Below are 14,144 nucleotides of genomic sequence, written 5' to 3' on the forward strand. Positions count from 1 at the left end.
AAGCATTTTTTTTAATCTACAAAAATACATAAACTTTGAACCTCAAACATCATATTTTTTATTGTCTCTCCTCTCAACTGTATCATTTTCAATCAAAGTTGTATTTAGATTCAGTATCATTTTTGAATAAATTTATTATATAATATTTTTCAGTATATATTATAATCTAATATACATGATTTCATAATTAATTTAAATAAAAATGATTTTTGAAATGCAGTTGAAATCAAATTTAACTTTACCTAATGTTCCAAGGTGTGAACAAATCTAAGTAAGGTGCAATTATTGTTTATTATGGGTCAGAGGTGGTGACTGCTGCTGCAAAATATATAAAACCACCAATAACACTAATTCAGAACTTGCATGATTTGTTATTCAATAAAATTACACGTCTCGTTATTCTAGATTATTGTTAATATATATTAGAATACCCTTCAAAATTGAAAACTCTAACATAATGGACGAGTTTATCTGGTGAAGGTTTGTATAGAAATATGAAATGGGTTTTAAATTAAAAGAGGGAAACATGCAAATTAGGTCAAGTCAACATTTTAAATATCTTAATTAATGAAAATTAAACCAAAAAAATATAGAATAGGCAATCTTGACAAAATGCAACATAACATACTTGAGATATGGAGTAGTATATAATAAGACTTGGAAGTGATGAACTTAGATATTTGCTTTTGATAATTTCAACTCAAGATGATGAATTTTTACAGTCCGAAATTAAATCTAGATTATTATTTTAATACTAAATTTGATTATAAAATATAAGTAATATAGAATTTTTATTATTTTTAAAATAAATTAAATTGATAAAAGAAGTTTAAATATTGGAGTTGGCCCAGTCCAGGCATATATATGGACAACACAACCTACAACTAACGTTGACTTGGTTGCTCCCAAAACCCGCCAGTTTCCTCCAGCTTTGTAGCGTTGAAAAGTGAATACTTGATTCTTTTTGGGTTAAAATCTGCCATCAGTCCCTGTTTTTGTTCAAAATTTGGAATTCAATCTTTGTATTTTTATTTTCAGTAATCTAGTCTCTAACTATTTAGATTTCAAATTTTAGATCAAATCGTTAACACTACTAAAATTATTACGTTAATTTTGTTAGCGTGACATTTTGAAAAAAAAATTACTTTCTCAATAGCCATGTAAGTAAAAAGATAAGGTTGCAATGAATTTAAAATTTAACAAAATAATTTTAATAATTAGATCTGAATTTGAAATCTAAAAAATAAAAAGACTAGATTCCTAATTTTTAAGAGTAGAGGGACTTATGGCACATTTTTTTTTCTCCTTCTTCGATTGTCCTGGTCCACTTAATTACTTTGAAATTAATTATGGGTGTTGTCGTCATTTATTTCTCTTGACAGATAGTGCCCTTATTTCTAATGCGTTAATTAATGGTGCTATCTGTTCTCTATTACTACTATCCTCGATGCTCATCGAATCGTTGATGTGAAAAACCAACGAGTACCATGGCTGCCGGGGAAGAAGCCTCCACTTCTCGCTCTCTCCAAGAGACTCCCACTTGGGCCGTCGCTACCGTTTGCTTCGTCTTCATCTCCCTTTCCATTATCATCGAATACTTGATTCATCGCATCTCAAATGTAGGCAAATTAACTTCTTCATCTACATCAAAAAACAAAACCCTCCTCCGTACCACATATATAGTAATTATACACTTGTTTAAACCATGTTTCGCAGTGGCTCAAGCGACGTAGGAAAATTGCACTCTTTGATGCCGTCGAGAAGCTTAAATCCGGTAAACTAAAACCACACAAATATATTTTGATAAATTGATCATCTTGGATTCATATTTATATATATATATTTGTGGGCTTGGTTTGTGGTTGCAGTGCTCATGGTGCTGGGTTTCATGTCACTTATATTAACAGTGAGTCGGAGCTTCATCTCCAAAATTTGTATACCCAATAAAGTTGCAAATTCTATGCTTCCATGCCGGAAAACCCTTGATTCTATTAGAACTACCCAAGACTTGGGATACGACCAAATATGGAGCGTCCATGGATTGCATGAAAGAAAATTGGATGATGATGAAAATGTTTCTCCAGAGTACTGTGATTCCAAGGTTCCTTCTTTAATATTGAAATTAGATAGTTATTTTTCTGACTGATTTAGATGTTTTAATAGATTAAATGGAATTGGCAGGGAAAGACGTCTCTAATATCAGAGGAGGGGGCGAACCAGCTGAGCATCTTCATCTTTGTGTTAGCGGCAATGCAAATTGTGTATACGGTGCTCACTATGGCTTTGGGAAGGGCTAAGGTTGGTCATTATTTCAAAATTATATTTAATTAATTAATCCTACTTCTAAACTTATCCTAATTAATTAAATATTTTTCGTTAATTAATGTTAGATGAGGCGTTGGAAAACCTGGGAGAAGGAGACGCGAACGGTGGAATATCAAGCTGCCAACGGTAAACTATTTCCCACCTTTATCCCGTAATTATGATATTATATTCTTAATTGTTATGATTAAATTTTTGTATACTGATTATATTGCTAAATTCTATAAAATTATAAGAAAAATATCAAAATTAATTAATTTTAAACTAGAAGCTATTAATTACGAGAAAAGGAAAAGAAGGTAGAATCTATATGATTGAATTGTATAAGCTTATATTTTCTTTTCCTAATTAAAAAAAAGATTTTTAATTATGTGGCTCCCTTAAGTAGTAATATTGTAGTGGGCAGTCAAAATCAAAAATTAATTCTCTCCTGTTTTATTTCTATCAATAGAAAATTATTTAACACGCTTTTATTCTGAAATTTTTTTATAGCCTATAATAAAATTTGAGAATTTATAATATACGCTATATAAATGTAGATGTATTTTGGGCGAAGCATTTGATGATTTTAATTTCAACTCCTCTTTATACTTAATTTCTTTAACAAAATATATTTCAATTTTTCAAATTTTTATAAATTTTCCTCATTACCTAAATAATTTAGCTTTAGCTATCCAGATAAGTATTTATATATATTTTTTGTGTATTTTTTCCATAAAAATCATTTTAACACCACCTTTCCCTATTGTCGGAATTAAATTATTATTATTTATTTTTGGAAAGCAATTTTATATTCAAATTGAAAAAAACTTGTGGGTCAAATTTTGATTCATAATTAAAAGGAATGAACCGAGCATTGAGAATCACGGGGCTAAAAATTCCAATATAATATATATTTTTAAAAATTAAATAATTTCCTAATTTCAATAGTGATCATGTTGTTGTCTTATATCTACTTAGAAGCACAAAATTATTTTAAAAGGATGGATTATGGATATTATATCCAAAAAATAATAATTAATTTTCAACATTTAAAATCTTCCTCTATGTTACAAAATTACAGCATATTTCTGTAAACAAAATAATTGAGACATTGTCTTCAATTTCCAACATAAATTCTCATCTTTTTAATTACATGTTTAGATTTGTATTAATATTCTTTATTTTATGTTAAATAATTTTTTTCCCATATTATTACATTAATAACCAAACATAAATGTATTAGATCCTAATCGTTTTCGAATCACAAGACAAACGACTTTTGCACAACGCCATATAAATCAATGTACAGACGCATCAATCCTTTTGTGGACTGTAAGTTTCATTTTCTTTTTAAATGCATCAATTTGGGGATATATATATATATATAATGGTGATAAAAAGTTATATTGGTGCAGAAATGCTTCTTTCAACAGTTCTTTAATTCGGTGGCGAAAGTTGATTACCTTACTCTACGCCATGGTTTCGTCGCTGTTAGTACTATCCTTTCTCCCATCTAAACTGCACTGGATTTGGTATCATTAATTACATTTATTAGTTAAATTATTGGGTTCATATAAATACGTTTGTATACAATTTGCAGACTCATTTATCAGTAGGTAGTTCTTTCAATTTCCAAAAATACATACAACGATCACTGGAAGATGATTTCAAAATTATAGTTGGCATCAGGTACTGAAATTGTTTAATATAAAAATAAATGAATGTTAATTCCATTAATATTTTGTGGTTTAATTTCATGGAGCAATGCAGCCCTTTTATGTGGTTCTTGGTTGTTATCTTCCTACTGGTCGACGTACACGGTGAGTAGGTTTTCCTATTTACTTCAATTTAGAGTTTAAATATTCATGGGTTTGGCAAAAATATCCGATTCTACTGTGTAGGACTGACAGACTTGATTTTCTTAATCTCTATTTTAAGTAATGTGTTGTTTCAAACGATGTTTGAATTTGAACAGGTTGGAATGTGTATCTATGGGTTTCATTTCTGCCATTGACAGTAAGCAAAGCATTAATTAAAAGATTTTTAGTGTTCTTAAACAATTCTCAATTTTGACAATTTTCTCAACATGGGTTCAGATAGTGCTGATTATGGGAACCAAACTGCAAGTAATATTGGCAAAAATGGCACACAGAGTGGAAGATCAGAACAGTGTAATCCAAGGAGCCCCTTTGGTGCAACCCAACGACAACTTCTTCTGGTTTAATAACCCCAAGTTTGTTTTGACCCTTCTGCATTACACTCTCTTTATGGTACAAGTTTATCTGAAATTTGTTGTTTATTATACTATTTGTTGATTGAATTTAACACCTGATTTTCCCATTACTTCCAATTCTCAGAATGCATTTGAGGTTGCCTTTTTCGTCTGGGTCACGGTACTTAATATTTGTTATTAACCTCTTTCATTTTTTTTTTCAAGAAATAATCTCCACGTTTACATCTGTATATGTACATTTATCTTACTTTGCAGACACAATATGGAATAAAGTCCTGCTACCATGAAAACAGAGAAATAATCGCCATTAGGGTGGTGTTAGCGTAAGCTCCAATTCCTTGTTCTTTTCATTTTTTTTTTAAATTTTTTATTATAAAAAAAGTTAATTAAATAGAGACAAATATTATTCAAACTTTTCATTTGTATCTTAAGCATATTTAAATATTAAATATAATGGTTCTTTTTTTGTAATAAAATATAATCGTATCTAATAATTATCCTTATTCCAAAAAATATAAATAGCTAAACTCTTTGAATATCCAGATATAAAAATCATACGAGTTTAAATATTTGAAATATGTCATTTTACAGTGTGACGGTTCAGGTCATATGCAGTTACGTTACTCTTCCCCTCTATGCTCTTGTGACACAAGTAAGGTTTATGCATATTCTTCATATTACCTATAATCAGATATAATCATGATAAAAGCAAAATCAGCTGTGGATTAATTTCATTTTTTTCATATATTCATAGATGGGATCAAATTTCAAGAAAGCTGTGTTGGAAGAGCAAACAACCAATGCAATAAAACAATGGCACGCCGGTGTGAAGCTGAAACGGAAAAAACAACGCCTATCTTCGCAGGCTGCTGCCGATGATTTTCCGGAAAACAGCACCACCATTTCCACGGTGGATTCATCGTCTCATCAGCCTCCAACACTAGCTTCTTTCGAAATCGGTAGCGCTCTGGAGATACAAGAAGCTGGCCCTGCTATGCCTACTTCCGTGGCAGTGGAAATACAAATGGCTTCCATGGAGAAGAAATTAGAGAGAGGTTACCGGGTTATCTGACCAATTACGAAGCCTTCTTTATTATTTTTTTGTTTATTTAATCTGTATAGGAATTATTAGTAGATAATCCTTTGCAACATGATTCAATTAAGATACCAGCTACTTGTTCATATCAGAAAATAGGGAAATAACATTTAGGTGGTTCTATTAACTTTTGTTCAAGGTTAAAATTTGACATGGTGACTGAGCATTGAAATTTTTTTATTTAAGTTTATTATTTCCTTTATAGATTTTTATAATTTATTTTTATCATTATAATATTGAGAATGAAAAATCAGGATAACAATATTTGTGTTATAACATGATAACTTGAGTTTAACCCCTAGCAATTTTACCTCTACCCCTAATAAACTTTTCTGTTTTTTTCTCTAAGCCATTTGTTTCTTATCTTTTGTTTTGTTCAGTGGCGGTACCAGCCTTCGGGCTAGCTATCACCTGCTTTTTTTTCCCTTCCCATCAATTCTCTCTTTCTTTCTTTTTCTCATTCACTCCACATGTCTTTTCTCTTTTTCAGTTTGCAGATCTATTTTGTAGGTAACTTTCTTGTCTTTACAAGTTATGATGGATAGATGATGATGCTTTTTGTTTGCAAAAACTCCATTGGCCACGAGTAGTTTTTTTGGAAAGTGAGTGACTTTTCGTCAGTTTCTTAATTTATTTTTATTTTGAGAATATTTCAGAATAATAAATGAATTCATGAGTCGATTTGGACTCATGTTGTCTAAGTTTTATATATTTTTTGTTTGTTTTTCCATTGTTCAATAAGTCTTTAGTTATAGATAATAAGTCTTCAGTTTTAGAATTTTTTTTTGTCTGTTCTTGTAGCATGGTTTTTAGTCTTGTTTATGCATGTAATATTAGTTTTACAATTGATTTTAGAGATGGTTTTATTGTCGTTCTCCATAGTTTGGTGAATGCTCGATTCTTTTGTCGATTTTTGCTCGCCGCTTTGAACCATTCGGGGTTGATTTTCTTATTATCTTAAGTGCTTGCAATCACTCCAGATATGTTGTGCTTGAGTTAGAACAAAGTCAATTGTCAACATGTTAGAATATTCTATTGATGCTGATGCTAAGGCTAAAGCCTTTGCTATGTTGATGGAGCTTGTCCTTCCTCATCTACAACAAGTGTTCATTATTATTATTTCTTGAATTATATAATTTTATTCATTGAATGGATTAATGAATTTACCTTTAAAAAAAAGTAATTACTGAATATAAATTTGTTTGATAAACATGTGTTTTAAATTATATTATTTGAGGGTTTTTTTGTCTATTATGTTTTTGGTTAAACTGTGATATTAGTCCCTCTACTTTGATAAAATTTAAGATTTGATCCTTGTATATAAAAAGTTAAAAATTAATTCCTCTTACTTTTCTAATTAAAAATCTCTATCCAATCATTAATTCTTAGTATATCCCGTCAAAATTTATCAATTTAGCACGTTGAAGACATGACTAACAAAAAATAAACATGTTAAGTTAACAAATTTTGATAGAAATTACTAAGGACAATAACAATTGCACAAAGATACAAGGACTAATAGCATATTTTAACCTATATTTTTTTTATATAAAATCATAAAAAATTAACATGAACTTGAAGTACACTAACTTTTAGACTTTCCATTTTACCATTTTAACCCATGCTTCATTTAGTTCTTTATAATTTTTTTAATAAATATAATTTTTACCTCATATTTCAAACATTATTTATTTAATAATTGTAGATTAATAATTGTAGAATATATAAAATAAACCATTTTTATATGATACAGACTATGATTTGTGACTGTAATTATGATAGTGATTGTGAGGTAAATGAAAATTTGATACTACTTTAATGATATGAAAACATGCTAAATTTAACTATCGCAGTAATTATGTACGAATAAAGCAAATGTTGGGACGTGCAACTATGATTGAATTTCTATTACAACATGTGGTATCGAAACATAAAACATGTTTGATGCCACCTAGTTACCTACCTACCCCATCTATTAATCCATGAAAAATCACAATCAAGAGCTAGGGTGGCTCCATTCGCCAATTGAATCCATTTGTAGGGCTAAGATGGATTATCAATTTAGAATGACAAAGATTTAACATTGTAAGAACCATTTAATCCATACAGTAACTGTAAGCATGACATGTTGAGACAGAGACAGAGACAGAGACAGAAACAGAAAAAGAAAAAACGAAGTAGAGGCCCATTTGGCTTGGTTCATAAAAGAAAGAAAGAAAAAAAATACCGGCCTGAACTGAAATCCATTGGCTTGGATCATATCAGCTTGTTTCCTCAGTTATTTTTTAAAAAAAATTAATTTGAAAAATTATATGTAATATATTTTTAAAAATTCTCATTAATAGAAATAAAATATTTATTTTATGATATAAAAAAATTAAAACAAAATGAAAATTAGGTTTGATTAAATAATGGAAAACATGTGGGTCCATCCAATTGGGCTTGGGGTGGTTTACAAGAAAAGGATTTGGGGGGCAGAGAGAAAATATTGGTGCCCACTTCGGCCCAATTATTATTTCAACCCATTAATAATTGAACTAAACGACACATTTTAGATATTTTGGCCATATTTCCACTCTTTTACCTTTTTAAAGTGTTTTTTGACACATTTTATAAAAAATAAAATAAAATAAGACGATCCATTATATATAAACATAAAATATAATATTATTGTATATAGATCAAATGTTGCGAAATATTTACATGTTTTAGGCCTCCAACTTTGACAAAGAGTTTCCCTCTTATTGTCGTTTCTTGTGAATCTGAGATTTTTCTTCTTCTTTCTTCTGGGGTAGTGATTAGGCCTTCCCGATTTTAATGAATCTTGCTCTCTTCCTATCGTAATTTTTGTCATGAAAAATGTCAGTTATAAAAAATTTATGAAATATATAAAAAAAAAAAAAGGAATCTTACTTAAAGTTGATGGGGTTTGCATGTAAAATGAGACGAAGGGAAAAAAAGGTGCACCATTTTCGAATTGAAAGCGAAGGGTAAATAAAAGGCATCTAGTTTCGACACACAAAGTTGGCGTATGTGGAAGCAATTACGTGCGACAAACAATAGTGCATGGGATTTGTAAAGTCATTGTAGGCAACTCATTGGGTTCTGAGTGTGAAATTGACATATGGTAATACTAGGAGTGATGAAATCAAAAATCATGATTTTCACTTCTGTTAGTTTTAAATTTATATTTCTGATTAATGCATTCATATTCATATTCATATTCTTATTCATGTTATATTTGAATTACTTTATATTTCTGCCAGTTTTAATAAATTATTACTGCTTTAATGGTAAAATTATTCTTATACTTATTTTGTTAGTTTTTAACCTATTAGGCACTTAAAAAAATTTTAATTTCAAAATATACTAAGGACTTGTGATTAAATAATCCACATTTATTTTTTAACTCCCAAAAAACCTTCAATGGTCTCGTTTAATTGAAGCTTTAATAAAAATTAATTACTCCATTGTCTACTCATCATATTCAACCCAAAAAACTCATAAAATTTATTCAACAAATTTCGTTCCTCCTCTTTTTTTCTTATATAATCTCTTTCACATGATAAACTTCACTTTTTAGGAAACATAAATATAAAATCTCAAAAAAAAAAAATTCAAGACCACCCTCATGAAGAATTTATTCAATTTTTTTTATATACTTAAGAAACCAAAGGAATAAATTACTATAAAAATGTCATTTAAAAAAAATCACCGCATTAGGCTTTTTTTTGAAAAATGACGGGACTAGCCGATTTTACAATTGGAAATATTTTCTACGGGCATTTTACAAGGGAAATTCCTTTTTTTTCTAAAATTACAGAAATAGGCCGACTTTTTAATTATTTACCGGACTAGGCCGTTTTCCCCGAAATCACGTCCACGTCAGCGCGATTTTATTATCCACGTCAGCAAAATGCTTCCCCGAGGGAGCGTTTTTGCCTGTTTTTTCAATTAGTTATTTTAGGGTTTACGGTTAGTGGTTTAGGATTTATAGTTAGTGGTTTAGGATTTTAGGGTTAATTCATAAAATTAACTATTAATTTTAAATACTAAATGCTAAATTAGAGTTTAGGGTTTATGGTTAGTTAATTAAATTAGGGTTATTCGATTAAATGAGCGTCAATTGATTAATTTAGGGTTAATTGATACATAATGGTTTACACATACTATTTTAATATTAGAAAAATAATTCGATTACTTTAGCGTTTCGATTAATCATTTGATTAAATGAACGTTAATTGATTAATTTAGGGTTAATTTAGGTTAATTGAGTAGACGTTTCTGAACAAATAGTGTCAAAAACGCTTCAAGCAGGATGCACTGTCAGCAAAATTTTGGAAAAAAGCTCCCACGTGGACGCGCTTTTGCTACAATAGTTCGTAGAAAAATAATTCTGAGTAGACGTTTCTGAACAAATAGTGTCAAAAACGCTTCAAGCAGGATGCACTATCAGCAAAATTTCGGAAAAAAGCTCCCACGTGAACGCGCTTTTGCTACAGTAGTTCGTAGAAAAATAATTCTGAGTAGACGTTTCTGAACAAATAGTGTCAAAAACGCTTTAAGCAGGATGCACTGTCAGCAAAATTTCAGAAAAAAGCTCCCACATGGACGCGCTTTTGCTACAGTAGTTCGTAGAAAAACTGAGGCTATAAATGAGCCAAATTTTATTCTCAAGTTGCATAACTTACAGCAAAAAAAAATTGAGAAACAAAAAAGAATAGAAATCTAAGATGAGTGAACGTATTAGTGTTGTTATTTACTATGATGGTGAGGTCTGTAACACCGAGAACGGTGTTGTTTTTTATCGGAGAACACAGCGAGACTGGTTTTTAACCAGAACATAGATTTGACAAAACTTCGTAAAAGAATTAAGCGTAAAATCTTTGGAACGACGCCAATAAAAGTTTTGTGTATTAAGTATCGATTTTGTGCTTCTGTTGATCCGGTGACACATGACTCATTCGACATCAAAGGTGCTCGGAGCTTGGAGGCAATGGTGCAGACTCATCTCGATAGTGGATCACCCTATCTTGAGTTATATGTACAATTTTCATCGCCAAATGATGAATTTGGAACTTCAACATTTACTACTGGTGGAGAGGAATACATGACCCCTGCCCGGCACTCCGTTAGTGGGTGGCAAAACACGGAAGTGCCTGTATTTGGTAGCAGTATAACACCCGACCCCTGCACGACATTCCGTTAGTGGATGGGACATGCACCTCAGTGGGTCGATGTTTGATGCTGGAAATACGTACTCGGGAATGACGTCAACTTCAAGTGGTTGGCAATCCACATCTGATTGGAGACATTGTGAAACGTCCACAAGGAGGGATGATTTACTCCCCACGACGTCTACCGGTGAGGGGACCTCGTACGTTGCACATGATGATCGGTCAGATGATGAGTCTGATGCGGATCCACCTCGAGAGGCTGGCCCCGATGGTGCAGAAATTGCATTATTTTCTGAACCAGAGACTGTTCCAACCATACCTGAAGATGTCGAAGGGGGTTCAGATGATGAAGAAGAAGATGTGCGATTCAAGGCGTACTCGCCTCCAGTCCACATGCATAATGTCGATTTATCTCAAGATGATGCGTTGGAGTTTCCAGATCTGCCACATAGAATGCGTGATTGTACAAGTTCCTCATTGGATTCGAGTAAATTAGAAGTTGGTAAAGAGTTTTCAAATAAAGATAGTTTTCTTGGTACATTAAAACAACATAGCATTATGAACGAGGTTAACTACAATGTGATCAAGTCTAAACCCGATAAGTTTGAGGCTAAGTGTGCAGTGCAAGATGGTAAATGTTCATGGAAAATCATGGCTTCATTGAGGAAAAGGACAGGCTTGTGGGAGATAAAAAAGTACAAAGGTCCACATACATATACTGCCAGTATAGTACCACTAACTGTTTAAGGTTTTTTAATAGTACTATTATTGTAACACTCCCTAACCCTAAACCATATCCGGAAGAGAGTTATGGAGCATTACCGGAGTTTACAAAATAATTACACACAATTCCATTATTTTCTTATGTTCATGTCAAAGTTGTCTTCTTGAGCAATAGTCACTAAATTATTTATATCTGGAGCTACGAAGCTCCAAATTAAGTTCTGTTAATTTTCCTTGAAACTAGACTCATATACCTTTCTACCATAAAATTTTCAGAATTTTTGGTTTAGCCAATTAGTACAGTTTATTCCTCAAAGTTACCCCTAGTCTGTTATTTGACAGCTTCGACCTTTTTTTACTAAAATTTAATTATCTCATAGCACAGGACTCGGGTGATGTTCCTGTTTATTTATCTTGAAAATAGACTCATTAAGGATTCTAAGAATATAAATTATAGCCCATAATTATTTTTATACAATTTTTAATGATTTTCCCAATTCAGAATAGGGAATTCCGAAATCAATCTGATATTGTCTCATAAAAATTCAAATTCATACCAAATTATTCAAATCCTATTTTATACCATAACCAAACCCTAAATTTATTTATTTCATTCTTACATTTACAATTTCAAAATGACACGCACATAAGACATCCTAAGTACATGCCATTACCCATAATTAACACACTTTACCTCATTGAATTTGAGATCAGCCTGGGATGCTGATTCAACGTTCTATCTTTACTTAACCTGCGCACGGAAACAAACCGTACGCTGAGTATGGAATACTCAGTGGTATTTCCATAATCCGAACACTTAATAATATAACAATTAAACTTAAAATCACAATAACAATTATAAGTATTTATTTATTTATTTTATAGATAAATTTCATTTACTTACCATAAAAATTCTATACAAGTCATATAACAAACACAATAACATATCTGTTCAATTCTTTTCATTTACTTACCGTATAATTTCTATACAATATATTCACAATTCATTTGTATTCACACTTTACTTCTTAACAATATACCATTTAATTCATTCTAACATCAATTATCATCCATTTGAACTTCACTCATTTCATGAACCTTTTGGTTCATGTTTTCAATCTCATATCTCAATTTCAATTCTCAATTCAATTTCTCATTTCATTCCAATAGCTCAGTCAATCAAATTCACTCGATTTATCTTTTCACTTATTTACCCCTATTAACAAGACTCGGACTCTGATAGATACGCGGATTCCTCCCAAACACACCAGAATATCCAACCCAAACACACCCGGAATATTATAAATCCTCCATAACACACCAGTATGTCATATCCTCCCAAACACACCAATAAGGCATTAAATGCCTCTTCGGATAAACCGAAGTATATAATAACAGAAACATTTTCTCGGCCGAACTACAAATCTCCTCATCATATCACAAACCCAATGGCATGCCATTTGTATCCAATCTGGTCCGATACTGTTAATAGGATATTTGGTTCACTTTCTCAATTTAATAAATCTTTCATCAATATACCATTCTAATAATCACATATATTCACACATTTTCACAATTTCATACATTTTCATTCAATTCAACAAATATATTTCAATTATTCACATTAATTCATAATCCAATACAACTCAATTCACTTTTCAATATCAAACATTCAATTATCACAAATCTCATATATTCATATCAATTCCCTCATATTTCCAATCAATATAATTTTTTAATATAACATTCATTCAATATTCAAATTTTTACATAGATCATATATATATATTATAATTTCAATCAATATAAATTCAATCAAAATGATTTCAATCAATATAAATTTGATAAATTCATCACATACCAAAATCAATCCATTTCAATTGTAAAACATCATAATTCTAACACTAACAATTGTCATATGTATATAAATATAACAAATAATGACTGAGTTCGGATCATAGAAATACAAACCGTATTTTTCGAGCTTTTCGAAGCTTTTCCTCGTCGACTTTGCTATTTCCTTACTTAGCCGAAACTTCTCGAGACAACGTTAGCTACGGAAATTAAAACAATTCATATTCATTAATTCACTACTAATTTATATCTAATTAATTGAATTTTCTATTCAATTTTCTACTTTAATTTCAATTTAATCTTAACTAATTTTCACTTACATTTCTAATTCAATTCACATTCTATTTCTATTCAATTTTCATCCATACTCTCATTTAAATATTAAATTTCCAGCATATTTTCCTAATTTCAAAATTTCATCAATTTAGTCCCTATAACATAAAACTTATAACTTACTTTACAATTTGATCCTATTATCAATTCTAGCTTGAAATTCACTCAATTAAACCCTTAATTCACTATTTTATTCAACATGAACTATACTTGAAAATCTATAAACTCTCAAAATATCAACTTAATTTTAATAAAACCTTGTTTTAAAGCTTCTAAAACATCAAATTTAAGAGGAAATGACTTAATTGACTTACCAAATTAAACTTCAAGCTTCAAACCTTAAATTTTCCCTTTTTTTATTTCTTTTCTTTCTTTCCTTCCTTCCCTCTCTGTTTCGTTTCTACTATTCTGTTTCTTCCCTTCT

At 30.5% G+C, this 14,144-nt stretch overlaps 1 protein-coding gene across 1 annotated transcript; it reads left to right on the forward strand.

Moving 5' to 3' along the window:
• Nucleotides 1-1,377: 1,377 nt before the first annotated feature.
• On the forward strand, nucleotides 1,378-5,835 carry LOC107959262 (MLO-like protein 3). Its single transcript, XM_041113081.1, has 15 exons — nucleotides 1,378-1,619; nucleotides 1,717-1,774; nucleotides 1,869-2,101; nucleotides 2,182-2,298; nucleotides 2,391-2,451; nucleotides 3,548-3,636; nucleotides 3,720-3,794; nucleotides 3,905-3,993; nucleotides 4,075-4,124; nucleotides 4,280-4,320; nucleotides 4,401-4,574; nucleotides 4,662-4,697; nucleotides 4,793-4,860; nucleotides 5,129-5,189; nucleotides 5,292-5,835. The coding sequence occupies exons 1-15, from the start codon at nucleotides 1,488-1,490 to the stop codon at nucleotides 5,607-5,609; spliced, it is 1,602 nt and encodes a 533-aa protein (XP_040969015.1). The 5' UTR covers nucleotides 1,378-1,487; the 3' UTR covers nucleotides 5,610-5,835.
• The last annotated feature ends 8,309 nt before the right edge of the window (nucleotides 5,836-14,144 follow it).

The sequence above is a fragment of the Gossypium hirsutum genome, chromosome A05 (genome assembly GCF_007990345.1).
Source record: "Gossypium hirsutum isolate 1008001.06 chromosome A05, Gossypium_hirsutum_v2.1, whole genome shotgun sequence".
Taxonomy (NCBI): Eukaryota; Viridiplantae; Streptophyta; class Magnoliopsida; order Malvales; family Malvaceae; genus Gossypium; species Gossypium hirsutum.

Excerpts from the sequence above, each read along its gene's own strand:
- LOC107959262 (XM_041113081.1), top strand. The coding sequence starts at position 1,488 with ATGGCTGCCGGGGAAGAAGCCTCCACTTCTCGCTCTCTCCAAGAGACT. Across the intron at positions 3,994-4,074 it reads AAAATTATAGTTGGCATCAG|CCCTTTTATGTGGTTCTTGG; the intron begins GTACTGAAATTG and ends GGAGCAATGCAG. Across the intron at positions 4,861-5,128 it reads GCCATTAGGGTGGTGTTAGC|TGTGACGGTTCAGGTCATAT; the intron begins GTAAGCTCCAAT and ends GTCATTTTACAG.